The sequence below is a fragment of the Condylura cristata genome, unplaced genomic scaffold, assembly GCF_000260355.1.
Source record: "Condylura cristata isolate star-nosed mole 26May11 unplaced genomic scaffold, ConCri1.0 scaffold00006, whole genome shotgun sequence".
Lineage (NCBI taxonomy): Eukaryota > Metazoa > Chordata > Mammalia > Eulipotyphla > Talpidae > Condylura > Condylura cristata.
In genome coordinates, this window is record NW_004567107.1 from 41752541 (window position 1) to 41778039 (window position 25499).

At 33.0% G+C, this 25499-nt stretch overlaps 1 protein-coding gene across 2 annotated transcripts in view; it reads right to left on the minus strand.

The window, feature by feature from the left end:
* The window catches only part of RFX3 (regulatory factor X, 3 (influences HLA class II expression)), a 262431-nt gene that overhangs the window by 117276 nt on the left and 119656 nt on the right, over positions 1–25499 (minus strand). For both annotated transcript variants that reach the window (XM_004677634.2, XM_004677633.2), the window contains one exon: positions 1976–2073. In XM_004677634.2, coding sequence (XP_004677691.1) covers positions 1976–2073 — 98 coding nt within the window. The remainder of the gene's footprint in view (positions 1–1975; positions 2074–25499) is intronic.

The following is a 25499-nucleotide window of genomic DNA, read 5'->3' on the forward strand; positions in this document are numbered from 1 at the left end:
TAAGGATTTAGGAGACCCTAGCTCTATAAAACAAACAGGTGAAACATATCTGTGCCTAAAATACATAAAGAATTATAGGTTTACTAGAGTAGCTGAAATTTGTTGACCCTTTACTATGTACTAATCATAGAAACAGATATAAAGAAATAACAAAATGACAACAGTTTCTAGGAGAAGCTTTACCTAGTATGATAAATATAAACAATGGAGTCATACTACTATGCCTGATAATTTGCCCTGCAGTGTTGTTTTTACTCTGTTCTTAACAGAGGAAGGATGAGTTAACTGCAGAGGGGGGTCTGGATTCATGACAGAATGATAGATCACTTTACAAAGATCACATCAGTCTAAGGGAAGAAGGTGAGAAGAAAAGAGACAAAACAGAATGTTATTCTAGTACAGAAAACAAACCACATATAAGATATAAGAGTAGTATCTGGGGAAATATGTACAAAGTTGGTTGTTCCCAGGAGAGATGGAAGATGTAGCTGGAGAGATTAGGAATGAGAAACTACCAAGATGAAGACTTTTATAAGCACTGGAGGTTTAAAGGCACATGGTGATGTGGATAGGCCCAATAGTTATAAGCAATGAGAAAAGAGTGCAGGGTCAATATGAACAGCTTTAAGTTGGCAGCTTCTACTGTATATAAGCCCTATCCTACTTGCTTTATATATATATATATATATATATATATATATATATATGTTCACAAATTTTCACACAATACAATAAGAGAAATACTTTGTTTCCCACTTTCCAGGAAAGAACAGTAAGAGGAGCAGAATAGTTAAGTATCTTCACATGATTACAATTATAATACAATAATTCAAAGTAATTCTTGTTTTCAGTTGTAATAATAGGTAACAATTTAATTCTTTCTGTGTGCCAAGCACTCTTTAGCTGTTTTATTGCATTGGTGGGGTTTCAAGATAATATTCCTTGACATCATGAAGCTCACAGTTGACATGAGTACCTAATTTAATAAATTTTATTTTAGTTTACAGGTAAATATACAAATTTACCATTATGAAAACAAAAGATGGTTTTAAAAGCTGATTATTATAAGAAATAGCCAACAAGAGATGTACCTTTTCTCAATCCAGGGAAAACTATTAAAGAATATAACAATAGCTATTGTTTAAAATATTCTACTGGACAGCCACTATGGAAAACTGTTTGGAGGTTCCTCAAACTGCTTAACATGGAGCTTCCCTACGATCCAGCAATCCTACTCCTAGGTATCTACCTAAAAGACACAAAAATACTGATTCAAAAAGATACCTGCACCCCCCATGTTTATTGCTGCTTTATTTACAATTGGGAAAACATGGAAGCTGCCCAAATGCCCAAAAGTAGATGACTGGATTAAAAAGATGTGGTACATGTATACAATGGAATATTACTCAGCAACCAAAAAAAAAGAAACACATGTCTTTTGCAGCAGCTTGGATGGAGCTGGAAAATATCATGCTTATTGCGATAAGCCAGAAAGAAAAAGAAAAATACCGAATGGTTTCGCTCATAGCAGGAGTGTAACGGACCAGGAGAGAAAATAATAAGAATAATGAACAACCATATACCAGAGATATTTTGTGGGGGTGGAGTGGAGAATGGGATCAAAAAGGGGTGGAGGGGGAGAGAAGTGCACTGGACTATGGTGATGGCACATGGGTGACTTGGTGATGGGAAGCCCATGGTGATTATAATTGAGATGAAAAAAAAGTACAAAATGATGGAAAAATAAACTCTTATATCAAATAAAATAAAATATTCTACTGGATAATTAAAATAGGAACACATATCCTATCCTTAATCAAAGACAAATATCAATATAAGCTTAATTTCAATAACAGTGCTAGTAAAATATTACTGTAAAAACAAGGAAATTAATTTCAAAAAGAGGGATGACAGAAAGTATAATATTTTTCTCTAACCAAGTGGGTGAATTAAAAACTCCTACACATAAACTTACATTGCTCCATTGGTATAGACAGTATCGCTTCCTTCCACATACTGCACCTGAGCTGGATAGACATGTTGTACCTGCTGCACAGTCTGTACCTGCTGTACCTGAAAAACAAACAAGATGAAAACTACTTTATTCATGCCAATTTCAAGGAAAAAAATACATGCTAGATCCAAACTTGCTGTAGAATTTATGTTGAATAAATTCCGTACAACTCATGGAAATACGCACACACACACACAAGACACACTTTAAATGTTTAAAGTGAAAAATTCTGAAAGCTCCTCAATTATTCTGATGAATTGTGAAATTCTCTTTCATACTTTGTAGAGGCACTTTATCTTTTAAGTTTAAAAATTCCTAAGGAAAATTAAAATACTACAATACAGAAAAATACTACAATAAATACCTGTACTCTGCATCAAATAATTATCATTGGAAGTCCCCCATTTATCTCCTCATGGGATTATTTAAAAGCAGTTGCAAATGTTATTACTATACTGGTAAACATTAGATTTGTTTTTAAGGAATACAAACTACTTTTAACCTATAAGACATTAACAATTCTTTAATATCATTGAAAATCCAGGCATTGTTTAAATTTCCCTGAATATTATGATGTCTCCTGAGAGTTGGTTTGTTCAAATCAGGGTCTAAATAAGTTTTACATACTACATTTGCTTAATAGTTACTATCTTTCTCTTTAAATTTCCTAACAGTTTTCTTGTCAATTCTATGTCTTGCCTAATTAAATTCTGAAGAAACTGGATTATTTGTCTCATAGATTTTTGGAATTCTAGATATGGCTGAGAGCAATCTGAGAGGTCATTTAATCAGTTTCTCCATTCCCCTATATCCTATAAACTGGTACACTAGATTGAGGGTCTTGAACAAGATTAATTTTTAAAAGTTATGAATTTCTTATTGGATCGAATCAGTTACGATGTAAAAAACTGTCTCATTCTGCAGTGTTACTTCTGGACAGCAAAACAAGGTCTTAGCTAGTTCCTTTTATTACAATACTTCCTCCTTCCTATTCATGCTTTATCTGAAAAATTAGCAGTCAGTGATGATAATTTTTCTAGAGAGATATTTCACTGAAGATATCAAACTTGTGATACCCTGATTCTGTTTCCTTCATTCCTTAGGAGACTTCTATAGAGTCTTCTCACCATTTATTTGGTTACTTACAAATAAGGTTTACACAGTAAGAGTAGGATAAATGCATGATTCTTTACTTCACCAGTACTCAAAAAAGTGATTTTATCTTCTATCTCCCTCTCAAGGTGAACAATGTGATTATTAGTTTCCTTTGGTTTATCTCTTTTTGATTTTTGGCTCTTGAATATATTTGAGGTATTACAACTATGCCAATCCATTCACTTACAAAAAAAAATGTCTCATTTTTGAACAGTATTATTCGCTTTAAACGGGAATATTTCTCTTTTGACATCACCTCAATCTTTAACTCCCCTTCTCCCTGTTATGATACAATGTCCCAGACTTATCTCTCATATTTCTTGTGATAGATTTGGAATCAACAACTTGTTCAGAAAGTTCAGAAAGCTTTGACTCCTATTTCTTAGGGGTAATAACATTTGACACCTTTGTGAACTCTTCTACAGAAATATTCAACATCGGAGGAGTTACTGTATAATATAAAAATACAGCTTACAAGTAGAAAAAAGTTACAAAGAACAATCTTAATGACTTGAAAAGTGTGGTGATTAAGGAAAATACAGAAAAACTATACTTTCAAGTATCTGAAAGAAAATATATTTAAGAAAGTGAGGTAGAAATTTAGTAAAGCTGTTAACACAGATCTTAAAAGTTCTATGGGTACAAATACATAAAGAAAGTCATACCAAAGTGCATCATAACTAAAGTAACGAAAACAGCAGTAAGCAGAAATAATTGAAGCAGACATCAAAAAGACACAAAATATACAAGTATTAGAATGGGGCCCACCCTGGTGGCGCAGTGAATTAAAGCACAGCATTAAGAAGCTAAAGACACTTCAGCATGAGTTTGATCCCTATTCCAGAGGTGATCCACATGGCACCACAGACCTCTCCTGACCTGCCGGCTGCTCCTTCAGCAGTGTACTTTGGTGATCTGCCTGTTCTACTCCCCACTCTGTCTCTGGTGAAGCCTCTTACCACCCCTGCACCTCTGGCCTGTACCACAGTTCTGCATGCACAAATAAAAAAAAATTTTCTTAAAAAAAAAAAAAACCAAAAAAAAACCACAAGTATTAGAATGATCGAAACCTTCCCAGTTAAAAATAATGCATGCACAAGGCAATCAAATGACATCTATAAAGTAGTAAGAAAAAGACAACCTGAATTCTATAGCCAATGAAATAGCCAGTAAAAAAATTAAAGGGAAATTCTTTTTTTGATAAACAAAAGCTAAGAAAATTTTCCAGCAGACTTCCAATAAAAGTAATAATGGATAAACTTATTCCCAGATGGAAAGCTGGATTCACACAAAGTCATGAGGAACACCAGAAAAGATAAATTTCTTCTTTGTTTCCTCATCTTCTAACTTCTAAAAGAGAGAACTGACACTGAAAAGCAAAAATAGTACCAGGATATAATTTACCACATGTGAAAATGAAGTAGATGTATGACAAAAATAGCACTAAAGACAGGATAGAAATGAAAATACACTTTTGTAATGTGTATATATATTAAGTAGAATAGTATTGAACACAGACAGTGACAAATTATAAGACCTATATTAAATATTTTAGATAAAACACCAAATAAAAAAGAAACATAACTAATGGTGGAGGTAAAATTCAATATTTTAAAAAAAAAAACCACAAATGTACCAATAGGAGGCAGTAATAGAGATAATAAAAGAGTGAATAGAATCAACAGAAAGTAACAAAAAGCTAAATTAAATAGAACCACATTGATAACTATAATACAAGCTTTAAATCTTGACCATTAGAATGGATAAAAATATAAGCTCTCTTTAACAGGACACATTTTAGATATATAGAAACAGTTAAAAATAAGGATGTAACCTCAGGCTTTCCAAACACCAATCATAAAAAAAGATGGAATAGTTATAAGATCAGTCAAAATGATTTTTAAGAAAATTACAAGAGATAAAGAGGAATATTTCATCAAGAAAACTATCAATAAAAGATAATAAACTTCATAGATCTTTGGATCTAAGAAGAGTACTTCAAAATACATGAAGTAAAAGCTGAAAGAACCAAAAATCAAAATAAAAAAATACAGTTACAAATTGGAGATTTCAACATTCATTTCTCCAATAACTAACAGACCAAAAATCCAGAAAATCAGTATAGATATTGAAATTGTCAACTAACTTCAACTAAATAACTTTCATATAATCTTTGTAACAACCCTAGAATAAGTATGCTTTCAACACAAATGAACACTATGAGCGCATAATATGAAAGTTCAAATGCTGCAGACAAGCCTTAACAAATTTAAAAGGATTCAGCAAAATGGCGTGTTTTCTAACCAAAAATAATCTGAAATCTAAGACAAAGGTATCTGGAAAATCCTTAAATAGTTATGTAATGAACAAAATACTGTAACGTAATCCATGATTCACAGGGGAAATCAGAGGATATTTTGAATTGAATGACACTGAAAAAAAATTATCACATCTAGCAGAAAATGAGAAAAGAAATCATACCGAGCAAAAGCAATGCAATAAATCTAAAAAAAAAAAGAAAAGGTCAATTATAAACATTAAGGTCGACTTATCAAGAGACAAAGGGAAGATGAACTATGACTATCAAGGGTGAAAGGAAAAGTACTGTAAAGATTTTTTTCAAAGGATAACAAAAACAACTTAATACTAACAAATTCAACTAGTTTAAATGTGGAAAATCCACAGAGGGAACAAATTCTTTAAAACTGGTCTGCAAAATGCAATGGCTATATGAAATCAAGTTTATTTGTAAAATTGAATTTATTCACATAGCAGAAATGCCAGGTCCAGATGGCTTCTATCAAACATTTTCTAGACCCCCCACCAAAAATTGCTAATTTAACACAAATGGTTTGTACAAATATGAAGTATGATAATATCTCCTGGTTTTGTCTTTTTAAATGAGGCTGACATTATCTTGAGACCAAAACCAGAAAAGATACATTGTAAGACAAAACTATGTAATAATTTCTTTCTTAAACATAAATATAAAACTATTTTAAAATAATGCTACCACTAAAAGGTAATCTATTGTAGCAATATATTTATAGGGCAATATGTCATACTCAGATGTGATTTACATGCAGGATACAATATCAGTTTAAGATTTAAACATCCATAAATGTAATCTATCATAGCTACAAGAAATAAATATGACAATCTACTTAAAGGCTGTAAAACATTAAAAGTTCTAATCCATTCATGGTAAAACAAAAGGCAAATTTTCAGAAAGCACAGGGTAGAGAAAACCTTGTAAATCTAACAAAGAGCTTTTATTAAAAAAATACAAATATCATACAAATTAAATGGTAGGAGACAGACTTTTTTTTTTTAAGATTTATTTATTTATTCATACAGAACTGGGGTACAGGCCAGAGATGCGGAAGGTGAGAGGATTCACCAGAGACAGAGTGGGGAGCAGACTCAGGCAGATCGACAAAGTACACTTCTAAGGGGAGTAGCAGGCGGGTCAGGAGAGGTCTGCCGCGCCATGTGGATCTCCTCCCAGGCAGGCGGGGATGGAAATCATGCTGAAGTGGCTTAAGCTTTTTAGTGCAGCACTTTAACCCGCTGTGCCACCAGGGAGGACCCGAAGACAGACTTTTTTTTTTAATTATAAAAAAATGTCCAGCCTTTTTGTAAAATTGTTTAAATTCTTTAATGTTATCTATTACATTTTAGATGAAAAAAAAATCAACTCAGACTAGGATACAAAATATTTTTTTTATTAAAACCATCTAAACCTTGGGGCTCTCCCTGGTGGCACAGCAAGTTAAAGCACTGCATCAGGAAGCTCTTTGAAGCCTCTGCATCACAAGTTCAATCCCTAGCCAGGGAGCTGACACACATGGCATGGAAGACCTCTCCTGACCCGTCCACTGCTCCCCTCAGCAGAGTACTTTGTCAGTCTGCCTGTTCTGCTCCCCACTCTGTCCCTGGTGAATCCTCCCACCCACCACACCTCTGGCCTGTACCCCAGTTCTGTAAGCATAAATAAATAAATCTTTTTTTTTAAAGATTTATTTATTTGTGCATACAGAACTGGGGTACAGTCCAGAAGCTCAGGGGCGGCGAGAGGTTTCACCATAAACAGAGTGGGGAGCATAACGGGCAGATGGACGAAGTACACTGCTGAGGGGAGCAGTGGGCTGGTCAGGAGAGGTCTGCCACGCCATGTGGTCACCTCCGGGGCAGGCGGGGATCGAACTCATGCTGCAGTGCCTTTAGTTTCTCAGTGCAGTGCTTTAACCCGCTGCACCACCAGGGAGGGCCAATAAATAAATCTTAAAAAAAAAAAAAAAGAAGAATCTAAACCTTGAAGGTATTTTCAAATTGAGCCTGTTCTTTTATAATCATCCATTGAAATTTTACCCACTCTTGGCTATCTAGACATAGTTCATGTTGTTTTGTTTATATAAGTTCTCTCATCAACAAACACAACTCCACTATTTTCTTGCCAGCATTGTTAAGAATTTAATTTCTCTAAAAAATTTTTTTTTCCCCATGAGGGACTAGTCCTTTCCTTTCACTTTCTTAGGAATCATTTATCTAAGTGGTGGCATGTGGCTTTTGTTTTCAATTGGTTTTCTTTGTTGCAGCAAAATAATGAGATGGCAAAATCAGTTAACTTAGAATTAAGAGAACTGATTTTATATTCTTGTTCTGACACTATCTATCTATTAGTATAATGGGATAGTCGATTTACTTAGTAATAATTTCCTTAGATTAAAAATATATGAACTCCATCATAAGATACTTATGAAGAACTAAAATTGTTAATATAGATACAAAGCATTGTATAGACATATATGACATTTATAATACATCATGAATAATTAGTGAAATAAATACTTCAAAAAACAAGTCTCTTGTCTTCAACATCCATGTAAATTTCATCTTTCTATCCCACTTGATTTCAACATAAGTATGCAAATAAATGTTTAAAATCTTCAAATCATGAGCTTCTATAATTACAGCAAAAATGAAACTCAGAAAAAGTCAAGATATTGGAAATCAAGTATGGGTCACTGCTAATTTATCTAAGATAATAATATATGAATGTGTTCTCTGATCACATGAAGACCTTACAGCACTTGTTAAAATAAAATAAAAAGGAAAAAAAAACACAAATGGGTATAATTCTTTGCCCATAATTACTTACAAAGCTAATGGAAGACCAAGTTAGTAAAAATATTGAACTGCAGTCCCTTGGAAGGTAATACAATTTTCCTTATAATCCTGTATACATGCTTTCTCTATCAATCATTAGACACAGGCTGAAAAGAAGCTTGAAAGAACTCAGCAATGGAGAGAAGTGGAACTGAACACAGTGCTTATGGTCTGAGAAAGTATACCTTTTCAGAGTATAACAGTAGTGGAAAAAGTAAAACAAAAACAAAAAACAAGAGTAATGGAAAAAGAATAAAAAAAATAACTACTTCAGCTATATCTTATTTCATCAAAGAAATGATCCTGGAAAATCTTTTATTTACTTGGTTTTTAGCTGAGGGTTTGTTATATTTCGTTTTATTCTTTTGACAGTAAGGCCCTATCATTAGTAAAGGTAGACTGTAGAGCCACTGAAATACTCCTTTCTACCTCAAACTAAAGTCATCAGATCCAGGAGGAGAGCTATGTCTACAGAACCCATCTGAAAGGGACATACCAATCCAATCCCAGAATTTGCAGAATAATAGAAAATATGAATATAAGAGTTTCAGTTTATTCCCACACCTGTCCCATGTTGACACACAAAGCAGTAAGCATATTTTTATGTTGCTAGTACATCCCAAAGACCCAACACGGTATAATCACATACAGCAATTTAATAATTAATTAATAATTAAATATGTCCTGCAACTGGCAAAAAAATGCCCACTGAATACTTGTAAAATTTACAGTATCTTTTATATATGGATACACATTTTTTAAAATAATGGAAATGCCAATAAATGCTTGTTATTTCCAAAGTGCCTTATGTGATCCCATTAAATACCTTTTAATATATCACGAAGGGCCAAAAGTAAAGTAGCATGCTATTTTTCTTTCCTAAAATAATATATTATGATTCAATTTTTTTCAAATAGTATTTAATACTGTTCCTAAGTTAAACATTAATTTCTGTTTAAATATCCATTGAATTTTATCTACTATAAGTTTATTTTCTTATTTGCCATATTTTAGAGTAGGAACTACTCAATTAGCATTATTGAAAGAAATACAGAAACGATCATTTGGTAGGTATTACCATTTTTAAAGGTTATTTCCATTAACCTTTGTGAAACCTATAAAGTGCCACATTTTACTTTAAATCTTTATAGCAAGCAGATATTTAAGTAAACTCTTAAGGAAGTCATTTCACAAAATAAGTTTTATAGAAGTGTTCCCAAAGAGAATGAACAAATATATTTTACCACTTTTGAATTTTAATAAACAACATTTGGCCAAAATGTGAACTGAAAGGAGATGGACAAATGTGGAATTAGCAGGAATAATCAATAATTTACCATTAACTGCTCAGAGAGGAAAAAAACAATCTAATCTCTAAATGTCACCTGGTATATCAGAATGTTGGCAGTTAAGAGGTCTAATCATAGCAATAGTCTCAGCTAGAAATTTATCCAAAATGTATACTGTATCTACAATGTATTTATGCTCACAGACACTACATGAATTAAGTAATTTAACACCCTTACTGACACATATTTAAATGATGGTATCTCCTATTACTGTTCAAATATGATATTAAAATATGATATTTGCTTATTTTGTATACATGCATAATTCTTATCACTTATAAAAGAAGTGAATACTGAAACAAATTACATACCACACAAAAACGTGCTAGTTCAACAGAATTAATTGATGTATTCTGAGGACAAATTTATACAATATGTTGTTTTGGATGTACTTCAAGAAAAATAAAATGAATCACACTTCAAAACAGAAATTCCTTTTAATAGTAAGTGAATTTATAACTGTTAAGCTTATTAGTCAGCTAAGAAGAATATAAGTTCCTATAAAAATTCTTTATTATATCAAGGTCTTCATTGCCTTTCTCATGTAAGAACATTCCTTATTATACCTTTACTCAGCATCAAACCTTTCAAATCTTACTACTGAGAACTGTCAGAAACTGCCTTTAAGCTGATTTTAATAGACCTACAAGAAATATGAAAAAGCCTTTAGCAAATTAAAAACATTGGCTATTAGAACAACTATGTTAGAGGCGGGAGGAAAGGGAAATTCACTGGGTTTGACTATTAATAAAAGGGCAACAGAGAAGGAAGATATTCATAGTAGCAGAAGAGAATTAATGAGAAAAGTTACTTTGTAAGAAGAGGGAAGGAAAAGAACTCATTCAACATTTTCAGGCCAGTTAAAATGGAAATTAAGAGACTGAGGAAAGAAGAAACTTGTGAAGCATATGATGGAAAAATGCAAGAAAAGAAAAACTTATTTCCTCAACAGGCATGGTTTACAGGAAAAGAAATCAGAAACCTAACACCATTATTTTCAATGTTGGTAAAAGTAAAAGAAATTACATGCCATAAGTCTATTTATTAAATCTTGCCAAGAAAGAACCCTACAAGTGTTGTAAATATTCAAAGTAATATGCAGGTAAAGGGTACTAATACTTTATAACAAGATCACAGGGGACAAAAAGAATGACTAAATGACAAGACAGAATGGGGAAAAAAATGTTAGTTAAATTTTCTCTCACTGTGTTGATTGATAAAGAAGCAGAAATTTACCAAGATCTTTAACCTTAATTTACAGAGTTCTTCCTGGAATGTTCAATGATAATTAGGAAGATCCAGTTTAGTCTTCTAGGAATGACAACTCTTCCCCCTCAAGGACTATCCTGAATGGGATTATGGAAATGTATTGTTAGTTTAAACAGAATTCATTTTATATGTGAAATGGAAATTTGTAAGTATACTCACAGTCCTTGTGTTAGCTGACTATCACATATAAAACTGTACAGCTTCTTCTGTTTTTCAGAGATTGTCATATTTTTAAGGCAGTTTTCTTAGAGTAAATTTTTTTTTTTAAAGATTTATTTATTTATTCATACAGAACTGGGGTACAGCCAGAGTTGCAGGGGCAGTGAGAGGCTTCACCAGAGACAGAGTGGGGAGCAGAACAGGCAGATCAACGAAGTACACTGCTGAGGGGAGCAGTGGGCGGGTCAGGAGAGGTCTGCCACACCATGTGGTCACCTCCGGGGCAGGCAGGGATCGAACTCATGCGGAAGTGGCTTTCAATTCTAGAGCTGCGCTTTAACCCGCTGTGCCACCAGGGAGGGCCTCTTAGAGTAAATTTTAAGTAAATAAATAATACTTAAGCACATTCAAATGCAATAAACATTACAAAGCCTGCTTTCTCAACAGGGATAGAGTTAAACATAAAGCTTAAACTTCAGGAATTATTAACTAAAAGTATGTGATTGCTACAGGCATCAGAAATTATTAGAAAACTCTAAGTGTTATCATTACACTCCTGACTTCAAAGAGAATCATGAAAAGGCTAACATAGTGCTAAGGGTCCCTAGCACATTCTCTTGCACTTCTGAGCACAGGAGAATAAAGGAGTCAATTAAAAAATGAAATTTGTTCAAAAAATCGTTCCTAAGAACACATCACTTATTTCTCAAAAATTATCTGACTACCATCAAAGAACAAAATTTTTTTGAAAGCAAGTTTAGAAGGCAAGAGTTTTTTAGGAACCAGGGATGTAATTAAGGTTTAATTTAGAATAACTTCCCAATGACAAAAATACAATGATTACATAAAATATGTAAAGCTAATTTTGAGTCTAAAAAACAAAGTAACAACTACTTTCTACAAAGAGAGGAATACTTTTTATTATAACTCTGTCTTAAACATCATTTCCCTGCCAGTCCGAAGACCAACCGTTACTAAGATTCTCCTAAACTAAGTAATAATTTCTGAAGAAAGTAATTTTACTAAAACACTATGAAGACTACAAAGAGCAAACGAGCTAAGAACACCAACATTACCGCAATATTAGGAAGGGTTTTGGAATAGGAGACCTCACTAGTCTATCTATCGATAAAAGTAAGCAGCGTAGCTGAAGGTCTAACACTGCATAAAGTTAAGTTTTGCAACTCCAGACTTGAAATGTACTTTAAATGCATTTCCTATTGAGAATACAGAGAAGCAGGTTCATTCTTATTCAGTCTATGGTATTTGCCAGAGTGAGATGCTGACTCAAGGTCTTATGGTAAAGTGCCAAGAATTAAAAGAATATGTTATTAAATCCATATGCTGATAACAAAAGCACTGTAAGCCTAAATAAAAGAAACTCTTAGTTATAAATGGCTATTAAACTTGCTAATATTATAATTAGTGTTAATATTACTCCATTTGATCCTCCCAAAAATCCTGAGGTGAATTAAATTTCATCCTCTTTTCTAAATGATGAATACAGACATAGTGACAACTCAAAAACATGGTGACAGCAGTGATTGCAGTTTTCTGATTCCAATCCTAGAAACTGTTTCTACCAATGTTTCTCTGAATGTGCAATTAATGACAATGGTGGTCCAGAGGCAAGGCAATAATAGCTATGAATCATATACTAAAAATTTATTTCACTTTCAATTCCTTTTAATTTTTCAGATCGTATCACTAAGAAGGTCTCAGTCTTTACCACTTCTGGCATATAATGATCTCACTTTTTAAGGGGAAAGTATATGTCAGTGTCAGGTATTGCCAACCAAGAGCAGATAGCCAAATCATATAATATTACTTCATTGTAGCTTTATTTAATTTTACATTTTAAAAGGATACGTTTATTAGGAAATGGAGAAAGACAAAGCAAGGCACCTGCATAGTCAAAGACGGCCAAGAGAGCTGCCTCCATTTTAGCTTTCTTTAATTTTATGGTTCTCTTCTATTTGTGACAGGGGATACTAGTTTTTCATTTAGGTAAGCTACATAAGGTTTTCATTTTAAATCTATTTAAGTAATTTTATAGGCAATCATTAAAAAATAACTATATAGTGAACTTTGGATGAAGCAAAAATCATGAGGCATTTTGAAAAGATGAAATGCTAGAGAAAAACTATACTACATATCCTATACCATAAGTCAAACCTAATATACATATCATTCAAAGAATTTTCACTTTTACATTTCACATATGAAACAGAAATAGTTACTTCATCGTTTTAATTTATTAGTTGCCTAAATCCTTAAATGAATAGCAGCCATAGCTCTAGCATTGCAGTGGTCAAATTAATTTTGAAGCAAATTGCTAATAAAATACTTCTGAGGTCGAGCAGGCCCCGTAATTTTTTGCCAAAATTTCCTAGTTATTTTTGTGTATATAACATTTTCTCTAGCTCAAATACTTTTCACAAGAATGAAGAAACACTTCAGGTAACAATTGACTGCCTTCTGCTTGATGCTCCTTGCTTCCCACTACTCCCCATTCCAGGAGAAAAATGACTAGCCATAGAACTGTATTCATTCCCCTATCAATAAATTCACCTGCACATGTGGAAATGTGTCTGTACTAGCCAGGAGACTGAACACTAAAATACCTACCGTAACAGACAACTTTAAAATCTCCAATGCTTTCACTCCCAAATTACAAAATAAGAGGATGCAAGAAGCCCTCCTTACACGTGGCCATTTAGAGAGGCTAGATAAAAGAGGTTTTACCATTTCATAGTTATAGCATCCTGATGTCCTTATAGAGGCTGAGCAATAGCACCTGTGACAGCATCCCTCCTAAATGATTTGACTAATAATATGTGTCACTGTTGCTCACTATCCACTGCTCGGGATATGTCATAGTGTTCACCTTAAATATAAGAGCAAAAGCACAAGCAAACATTTTATATTTCTCATATAATGTGGGAGAATAAATATAAGAACCAGGAGAATAACAGCATGTTTTCCCTACTATTTGCTTTTTCTCATTTAATAGTACATCTTGCAGAATTCTTTCCAAGTATTTCTATATGTGTCTACATGAACCTGTACATACAATGATTTTCCTAGGTTTTATAGCACACCAGTGTAGATAAAGTATAACTCATTTCACCATTCCACTATTGGTGGTCAGTCAGGTTACTTTTTTTTTTTTAAAGCTTTATTTATTTTGCATTCAAGAACTGGGGTACAGGCCAGAGGTAGAGGGGATGAGACACAGAGTGGGGAGCAGAACAAGGCATATCCCCTTAAGTACACTGCTGAGGGGAGCAGTGGGTGTTACAGGAGAGGTCTGCCAGGCCATGTGGGTCACCTCCCAGGGAGAGGATCGAACTAGTGCTACAACTGTGGAGAGCTTCATATTGCAGCGCTTTCATGCATTGCACCACCAGGAAAGGCCCAGGTTACTTTTCTTTAATGTAAATATATATATATACATATATATATATATACATATATATATTTCATACATCTGGATTTTTATTGAACATTCCCTGCATTTGATCCTATTCATGCGTATAATGACATTTCTTTTTCATATTTTGTGAATAGCCTATTCTTATAATCTCCCTATTATTTATCATATTGTTTATATTTTTTGCTGATTTACAGGGTCTTCTTAAATATGATGAAATTTTGATTCCTATGTACTTCATGTCTTTCTTCCTTTAACTTCACTTATGATATTTATTAACTTTTATGTGGCAAAATATACCATCTTTTTCCCCATAAGCCTTGATGCATTTTAGAATTTAGGTATGATGATATTCTATGCTATATGATCACAAAATAATATTCTCCTGTCTTTATTCATATCCATTTGGTAGTTTTAATTGATTTTGGTATTGAGATAAAGGTATAAATTTAGTTTTCCTAAACATATAGTTATTTTCCCCTAATGCCATTGACATAGTAATCATAAACTAAGTTCTCATTTATACATAACTCTGTATGTATAATTAACCCCTTCATTAACTCCTGGCCAGGTACCACTCCAATTTTATAACTATTGCTTTATAGTATCTACTGAGACTAAGAAGAACAAACCCTTACCCTTTTAATATTCTTTTACCCCAAATTTTCATGGCTGTTTTTGTGTACATTTTCCCTATGAACTTTACAGTCAGCTTTTCAACTTTTAAGAAAACTATTAGGTGTTTTGGTTTTCTTATAATGAAATTATGCATTTGTTTAGGAAAGAATTCATTCTTTATAATACTGAGTTTTCCCATCAAGAGACATAGTAGTATCACCCTTTATTTTTTGAAGGAAAAACTTCATTTCAAAATATAAGCTTTCTTAATGTCTTTCATATGTGTGTTATATGTTTTATTCTTGTTCACTAGTTATAAATAAGATATTATGAAGACTGAAGCTGGATTTCAAAGTGATGTAATAAAGGAGATTTCCAAAAATGTCCTCCACCTGCAGATTTCAAACCTGCATTCCTCAATCAATGAAAATGGTAAGGTATTTCTCCTGTGATTATGTCATACAGCACAACTGAGATTAAAATAGAGTGGGAATGATCTAGCCTCTTAAGTGATTAAAAGAACTTCCATACCAACTTGGTTGGTATGCAAGAACAAATCAGAGAGCCAGAGCATGAAAAGACCTCAACATGACACTTACTGTTTTGCAGATAGAAGAAGTGATGTGTGCAGCCTATAGGAGCAGAACAGATCTCAACTGACAGTGACTAAGCAAGCAAGACCTCAGCCCTACAAGTCAAGGAAAGATAATGAATTCTGCCAAGAACTTGGATGAGCCTGGGAGTGAATTCTTTCTTAGGACATCTAGATAAAAGCCATGTAATTTCATTCTTGTGAAATTAAGAAGTGACAACTGAGTTGATCCCATTCAGATTTATGACCCACTGACATTGTGAGCTACTAAAGAAGCAAAATTTTAAGTCATCAATTTGCTGTAACTTGTTACACAATAATAGAAACCTGATTAGACAGACTCCAAAGCAATTGTTACTATGGCACTTTTTACTTCCATGGATTTTCATAACTCTAGTGGGTGAGGAACATACAAAAAGAACCACTTAACTGCCCTTCCTTGTTTGTGCTCACATGATCTTTCCTAATTTAGACAGACACTTCTGAGATATACATCCAAAAAATAGGATCTTGACATGATATATGCACTCTCGTGTTTATTGCAGCATTATTCACAGTAGACAAGGCACTGAAAAACTAAAATTATATAAACAAATAAATGGATAAAAGAGATGTAGTACATATACACAATGAAATATTGTTCAGCCACAAGAAAGAAGACTTTTACCCTTTGCAAGAACATAGCATACCTAGCACACATCAGGCTAAGTGAGTTAAGCCTTACAGAGAAAGACAGTGTATGACAGCACGTTATGTGAAATATAAAAAAGGTAAGCTGGTAAAGTTCAAAGAGAAAAAATGATGATTATCCAGGCATGGGAAGTGGGAAGATAAAACTGATGAATTTTGTTTTATAAGTAAGCCCTGCAAAGGCAGAAATTTCTGTTTTTTCTTCATCACCTATCACAATGTCTGGTATACAGTCAATCCTCAATAAAGACTTGATGATAAAAAGGAGGCAGGCACACACTGAAATTTAACAAATAACTCTGAGTTGCCAAAGAACAACAAAAACAAAGAATCATACATGATATGTTACAGGAGGAAAACAAGATGATAATAAAAAGGGGCAGGAAAAACGCAGTTGTCACATTATTCCTAAGTAAAGCTGTTTTATTTCTCCTTGCTTGTGACTTACTTTTCTATCCATATCCTATTTTACAAGAATAAAATTCATTGACATAGCTAGAAGTAAAATTCTACCAAAAAGGGCCTCCAAAGTAGAAAGATGAGGTCCTAAAACACAACAGTTATGATTTAATCACTATTTTATTTAACAATAAAATATATCTAAATAGTTACATTTATTTATTAGAAAACTCTGTAATGAATAATAAATTTATGCAGACAAAAATGTTTTAAAGGTAAATGATTAAAGCTATAGATAAAAAAATGTTTGGTAACTACTTGGGGGTAAATCAACAACAAATTAGGTTTACACATGACTTTTTTTTATGAACATTGGAATAGTCAAAAAACTTTTAGGTGATCACCAAGAAGTTATCCAATGAGTATATGTAGACTATATGCAAGGATAAATTCAGTATTAACCCAAATTACAAATTACTTATATAAAGCCAAAAACTAAGTAGTATTAAAAATTATTCACTTACATTTTTTCACAAATGCTTTTTAAAATCCCAGTATTAGTCTTGTCTTTTATCTCACCATTGGTTCAAACAATCTTCAATAAAAGTTGGCAATTTTTTAATTTCAAATTCTTCTTTGAAGCATATCATTAAAAAAATAATAAACTAACTATTGTGTAATACTGAACAGTACTTGCTTCTAGGATTGGGAAAAGACCCGGACTAATAAGAGGCAAGAGAACCTTTCTTGGGTAACAAAAATTTTCTGAATTACATGGGTAATATGGAAAGAATTATTTCTCAAAATGCACTGACCTGTGTTAAGATCTGTGTATTTCATTGTAAATAAATTATAAGTCACTGAAGATTAAAATAAAAATATGTACATATTTCATTTTCACAATTATACATAAAATACATGTAATAGAATAGAATGCAATTAAATTTAAACCAAAATAGATGTTTTACTTCACATAGTCTAAAAAGTAGGTAACTCTGCTGTGTGTGCCTGTCTATGTTTGTGTAAGAGGAGTTGTGGATGAGTAGATGTTTCCCCCAGAAAAAGCAAAGTCATAATGATATTGTTACTCAAAAATAAGATGTGGCCACAATAGTATAGTAAAACATCTATACAATAATGACTAAGAATATAAACAAGATTATTCTACTGTGTTTTAAAAAATAAACCTTTGTGAGCCCTCTCTGGTGGTGTAGTGGGTTAAAGCACAGCACTAAGAAGTTAAAGCCACTTCAGCATGAGTTCCATCCCCACCCCAGAAGTGACCCACATGGCCGGCAGACCTGTCCTAACCTGCCCGCTGTTCCCCTCAGCAGTGTACTTCATCAGTCTGCCTGTTCTGCTCCCCACTCTGTCTCTGGTAAATCGTCTCACTGCCCCTGCACCTCTGGCCTATACCCCAGTTCTGTACGCATAAATAAACAAATTTTTTTTAAAAATTACAGAATTATTTTACTGCACTTAAGGGAAAAACTCATTATAAGCAAATTGACTCAATCTTTTTTGCTATAGTATTATTAATATGTATATGTGTGTACATGTGTGTATACATGTGTACCTATTTTATAGTTGTGAACATATCTATATATTATTTGTTCTACAGATATGGATATATACCTATGTGTTAGTTACTATCAAGAGTGAACTCTGTAAACTTCAGAGTTCCCTATTAACTACTGATAGTATCTTATTTTTTAAGATTTTTCTGATTATAATGCCAACAATACAGTGCATTTTTTTGCCAATATAGTTAAGATGAAGTATATGAATTTATATACTTACAAAATAATGTAACTGATTCCATTTCTTTGTAGCACAGTTAATTCCTACTGTTTAATTTTAATACTTCATTTATATTAGGCGAAGTATTTATGATTAAATCAGTATTTCTACTTACACAGCTCTGAACTAATTACAATGATTATCAAATAATTGATACAGATATGATATAATTTGGGGATAATTTAAGTAATTTGTTCAACTAAAATTATTTAAATTACCATTCAAATGATGATAAGTTATTAATTAACTATGAGGCTCTTCATGTGGTCAGAAATTTAAATCATGATTTCAATAAATGTAGTATATTAAAAAAAGCAGTTATAGAAAATAGACTTATCTACGTAAGATGAAGAGAAGTTGGAGAAAGTCCAGGACTAAGTTATATACATTAATAAATGATTGGGAAATGATCTAACAAAGAAAGAATAAAATTACTTGGGTTAATAGGAAATACAAAGCTGGAACAAGAATTAACAAACATTGAGACAGATAAAGAAATTTATTAAATACGGATTTTATTACTATATAAATTAGTTGTTATTCAATTGGATTAAGAAAACAATAGCACTCAAACAGACTACCAGTATTTCACACATTGAGGAAAGGACTTAAGAAGATAAAGTGGCAACTGGAAACAGTATTTATATTGTTATATTTAGTATATTTAGGTACCAAGACAAATCCCTTTCTAGTTTCAAGATTATGTAGCCTAGATACAAAGATAACTGTAATATTCTCACCTCTGAAAGAAAATGTTCAGCCATGTACAACTTAGCAAAGCTTGTCAATCTAACACATATGTAGAATAGTTACTGGTATATATGCATGTCACACACCTTTACCCATACCACCTTAATGTATAACAGATCAAGTTTCTCCCCTCAGCATCTGCATTTCTTAACCTGACAGATTTTTTTTTACACCCTTAGTACTCTTTGTCTATTGGCAAATCATCCAGAAATGGATCTTCATCACTTTTATGTCTGATACAACTGTTAACACTGCCTCCCAGATTGCCCCAATGTGATCCATTCACTATTGCACAGTTGTATTTCATATTGTAGTAAAATCCATATTTAATAAAATTCCTTCCCTGTCTCAATATCTTACTGATATTTTCAGGGATCACTTTCCCCCAAAAAGTAGCTGCACCAACATCTTGTAAAAAAGTCCACTTTGTCAGTAAACAAACAAAGGCAACACAAATGCCTTTTTATTGTAGCATCTGCTTTTTTTCTTTTCTTTTGTTTTTTTTAGGTATATTTACTGATTCATACAGAGTTGGGGTACAGGGCAGAGAATCAGGGGTGGTAGAGACTTCACCAGAGACAGAGCCGGGAGCAGAACAGGCAGATTGACAAAGTACACTGCTGAGGGGAGCAGCGGGCAGGTCAGGAGAGGTCTGCCGCGCCATGTGGGTCACTTCCAGGGACGGGGGGTCAACTCGCACTGAAGTGGCTGCAGCCAGTTTGCTGTACTGCGTCCTAACAAGTTGTGCCACCAGAGAGGGCCGAGCATCTGCTTTCTTTCTTTTTTTTTTTTTTTTTTTAAGATTTATTTATTTGTGCATACAGAACTGGGGTACAGGCCAGAGGCTCAGGGGCGGCAAGAGGCTTCACCAGAGACAGAGTGAGCAGCAGAACAGGCAGATGGACGAAGTACACTGCTGAGGGGAGCAGCGGGCGGGTCAGGAGAGCTCTGCTGGGCCATGTGTCACCTCCGGGGCAGGTGGGAATCGAACTCATGCAGAAGTGGCTTTAGCTTCTTAATGCTGTGCTTTAACCCGCTGCGCCACCAGGGAGGGCCAGCATCTGCTTTCGTACATACTTAATGTTTACTTTAGATTGCCAATTTTAAGTTTTTAAAAAACTTTTATAACAAGACATTAAAGACTAATAGCTTTCACTTACATTATTTTAATACATACAATGTATAAAATGTTCAGTTATTTAATAATAGCCAGCTATTGTTGCCTGTTTTCTGGTCTGAATTCTACTATTTTAAAAATTTAGTATGTGTTGGTGTTGTTGCAGGGAAGATTAGCACATATGTATGGTTCTTCAGCTGAAACTGTACCAAACCGATCTTGTTTATTATTCTAAATGAATGACAGAGAATAGAAAAGGAAATAATTTCCTCACTCTGTCTATTATTCAATGCTTTCTTAACACTCTTTTCCAGAATCAACTGACATTTTTATCTCAGGCAAATTAATTCACATTTCAAAATAATATAATACACACCTCAGAAAATATTTAAACCATTATTAATTTCTGTAAGACTAACTCAAAATATCACTCAGAAAAAAATATTAAATGACTCCCAAGATTTCTTGATTCCCTATATATTTTCAGAAACTACTATACAACATAAGAAGTTAATATCTAGTCTGAATTATCTGCTGTGTTTGTGGCCAAGTCACTTTCCCCACCCTGGACTCCAGTTTCTCAATCTTAAAATAAGAGAGTTAAAATAAGTCTGTTTCAGGCCCTCCCTGGTGGGGCAGCTGGTTAAAGCATAGCACTAATAAGCTAAAGCCACTTCCACATGAGTTCGATTCCTGCCTGCCCCGGAGGAAATCCATGGTGCGGCAGACCTCTCCTGACCCGGCCGGCTGCTCCCCTTAGCAGTATACTTCCTAGATCTGCCTGCTCTGCTCCCTGCTCTGTCCCTGGTGAATCCTCTCACCCTCCACATCTCTGGCCTGTACCCCAGTTCTGTATGAAAATATACAATCTTTAAAAAATATATAAATAAATAAGTCTGTTTCTCTTTTGTTCCCTTCCTGGAATTACAGTAACAAATGGCATGGATAATAGTGAAGCTCTAGGTTTCCCATTCTTAGTCCATCAAAGTTATTCTAGGATCATCAGTTTTACACATACATGTATTTGTTAAAAGGAATAGAAGGGGAAAAGGATGATAGGCAAAGAGAGGTTAAAGAGAAATGAGCAGGTAAAGAGAAGAGGGAACAAGGAGAAAGAATTGGAGGAGAGAAAGAAAAGAAACTAATATTAAAAATGCAGTAATACCCTGTACTGATAAGGATGGTCACTAAGACAAAAAAAAACAAAAGAATAAGAGAAACCAACAGGTGTTGATGAGAGAAACGGGGTACAAAATGGTGCAATTGCTTAAAACAGTATGGCAGTACTTCATAGGAAATAAAAACAATACATCATATGATCCAGTAGTAATGCACCTGAATAAACTGAAAGCAGGACCATAAACAAACCCGTATACATTGTACTCACAGCAGCACTAATCACAACAGTCAACAGTCAAAAGTTAAAAGTTGAGTGATCTTAAACAGATGAATAGATACAGAAAATGTTGTATGCAACATACAATAACAATGGAATAATAATCTACATACAACATACAATAACAATGGAATATTATCCAGCCATTAAAAAGGAATTCTGACACATGCTACAGCTTTAGATGACTCTTGAGTAAGCCAATTACAAAAAAAAAAAAAAAACAATATATGATTCTACATATCTAGGTTCCTACAATAGTCAAAATCAGAGACATAAAATAGAATAGAATTTACTGGGGAAATAGGGGATTGTGTCTAGTAGGTATAGACCCAGACCTAGTTTACAAGGTGAAAAGAATTCTTGAAATTGATTGCAAACTAATGTGAATGTACTCAACACTACTGAACTGCATAAGTGAAAAATGGTTAACATGGTCAACAGCATGTCTCTTTTATCACAATTAATAAAAAATTAATACAAGTTTAAAGAAAATCATGAGACCAGAGAAATATAAATCTTCTTCGCCTATTCAGTATTTGAGTTAGTACTGACTACAATTATGTATCTTATCATAGCTGTGATGCAAGATTTATCAACAAAACTAGAACAAAAATTATTATTCATAATATTTGCAGAATGTTCAATATGATCATTAACCTCGCTTGCCCAAGGAATAAGCTCCAATGACTAATACTTATTCATATTCTCTACAGAGATTCACTAAAATATTATCGAACTGTTAGAAAATTTATGGTAAAATATAAAGTTCCACAAACTTGAGATTATTATTAATCTTGCTTAAAGCTAATATCGCCAGTTTGAAGGCCATTAATTCTCATTCACAAAAAGGGGCGCTTTCATCTGTGATCTCCTATGCAAACACTGTTAACACACTTAGGTCTAATGTGTGTCAGAATGAGCTACAAACATGTCTGCCTCACCACCAGGACAAAACCTCACCCTGAAATAGCTCTCTCATCTAGCTGAGTCCATAGCATGCTGCAGCCAAATTGTGCCTATTAAGCTGATTTGAATTGGCATAGCCTTTACTCATAAATTCTCAAGTTTCACAATAAAGTTCATGAGATTTCTAAAAATAAATAAAACATCTCATCATTTTATTGTATAATTCTATTTATTCCTCCCTTAAAACAAGTAAGCTGAGCTAAGTTAATATGTCATTAGTAAATATCTTTGTTATTCTCCTTGGTTTTAACTTAAAAACTTAAAACATTAATTGAACTCACCTAGGTAAATTTTAGAAATCTATTTTAAGTGACCAAGAATAAGTATTTAATAATTTAAATGAAAATAGAAATGGAATAATAATGATCCATCAGTAGACAAATAATTTAAAATAGTCAGCCAGTAGTACACAGTGATATATAACATCACTAGTCATCTCAGAGAAGTACAAATCAAAACCACAATGAGATGCCACCACAAAAACTCACTTGCCTAATTAAAATTTAAAACATTGACAATTTCATGATTGGCTAGACGTCAAGCACCTAGAACTCTCATATTATGCTAGGAGAATATGAAAAGGCATAACCACTTTGTAATAGGCTAGTTATTTCTTATATGGTTTAAAAAATGCTTATGGCCCAACAAATTTACTCCTAAGTATTTCCCCAAAACAAATAAACATATTATCTAAACAAAAGATTTAAGTATGAATGTTAAAAATTGAAAGCAACTCAACGTTCATCCCTTGGTGAATGGATAAACAAATACTACTACATTGGTATAACTGAATTCTATCTATCAATGATAAGGAATGAACCATCCAAAAATATGAACTTTAAAACACTGTGGTGACTGAAAGAAGCAAAATAAAATTATTATATGATTTTACTTATTTGCAATCTTAGGAAAGAAAAACTAATCTAAATTATAGAAAGAAGAGCAGTATTTTCCTGGAGTTAGCAAGGGGTCATGAAAGAACTGACAGCAAGGAAGCACAAGGACTTACTTGGTGATGAAAGTGTTTCATGTTTTTATTGTGATTGTAGCTATGCAAGGATATATATTTTTCAAAACTCACTAAATTGCAATCTTAAATCATGGATTTCATTGTATGTAAGTTATAATTTTTTCTGAAAGTTACAGTTGTTTGACGCAACCAGAATTTTCATAATTTCCTTTTTCAAGGAATTTTATATAAAAATTATATGTTCTTTTGTATTAATAGAAGTATACACTTTTTAAACATAAAAAAGGAACTATAGAGAACTACAGATCAAATATTTAAATGTCATATTAATTGATACAACTTCATTAGCTAATTTAATGGCCATAATATATACTTAGGTGAGAGGTGATGACTGAAAGTAGTAGACATAAATTCATATGTCAAAACTTTTATTAGTAATGTTTAGAAACTGAGCTAATTTCTTAGCATTTAGATATTTTAATTTGCTATGCAACTGACAAAAACTAGAGAAAAATATTAATTCTGCCATCTTTGTTTCAGTTTGCAATATTGCTATCTTCAGACTGTAGGCTATATGTGGAAAATATTTTAAGTCACTTATCCATATTATGAAGTTAATTTAACTGTATCTAAACTATGCAATCCATTAATTTATTTTACTAGAAACAGGAAATGCAACAAAAGATCACATACACACGTACGTATGATTTATGTACTTTCTTTTCCCCAATAGAAACTCAAAGATAGCATATTTTCAATTGTATTCTTTAGTTGGGTATCTGTATTTTAGTTAAAAATTAAGTAGAAATCATAAAAAATATTTTATTACTCTAATATAGGTCTTGTATAAACACAAAATGTAAAACTGCTTCACAATTCAATGATATTTAATATTGATGACTTACAATATTCAGAAATAAAATACAGTTTAAAAAATGGAGTGTGTCTGTGTACATACATAACACTAAACATTTAATTATTTTTCATAACTATTGAAGAGACACTTCAATATTCCCCAGTTGACTCACTAATTCAACAAAATTTTATTGAAAACTACTATATGCCAGATTGTGTGTCCGCTAGGTTTAACTGGAGAAAGGGAAAAAGAAGACGTTCTCTGGATCATCAATTACAATACAGTTTTGGGGAGAGACACCACTCACATAAATCAATAAAAACCACAATAATGAGCCCATCTGTGAGGAAAAGATACAGGAGGTTCAGAAATGCATAACAAAAAGACAAGCTGGTTTGGGTTTTACAGCATCCCCTAAAGATCACAAAGACCATAACTGCTGACTTAGGGTGTTCAAAAATATATTATTAAGACATGCACAAACATAAACCAAATGATAAACAATGATAGCTGTTGGATTAAAGAGAACGAAGTTTCTTTTTTATTCAGCCTATCTGCAGTATCATTTACCTTTGATCATATCTCATATTAACCCAAATCAATTATAGTAGTTTACCCTGACACAAGAGATCATAAACTCCTATGAAAACACAGTGAGTGAACAGCAGTTTCAGTTATAATGCAGCAATTGACATAATCTGGATTATGTTCATAATTTCATTGTAGATTATCTAAATGAGCACACACACATGCATATATACAAAGAGACACGTACAAAGCTTATACTTGAGAATATA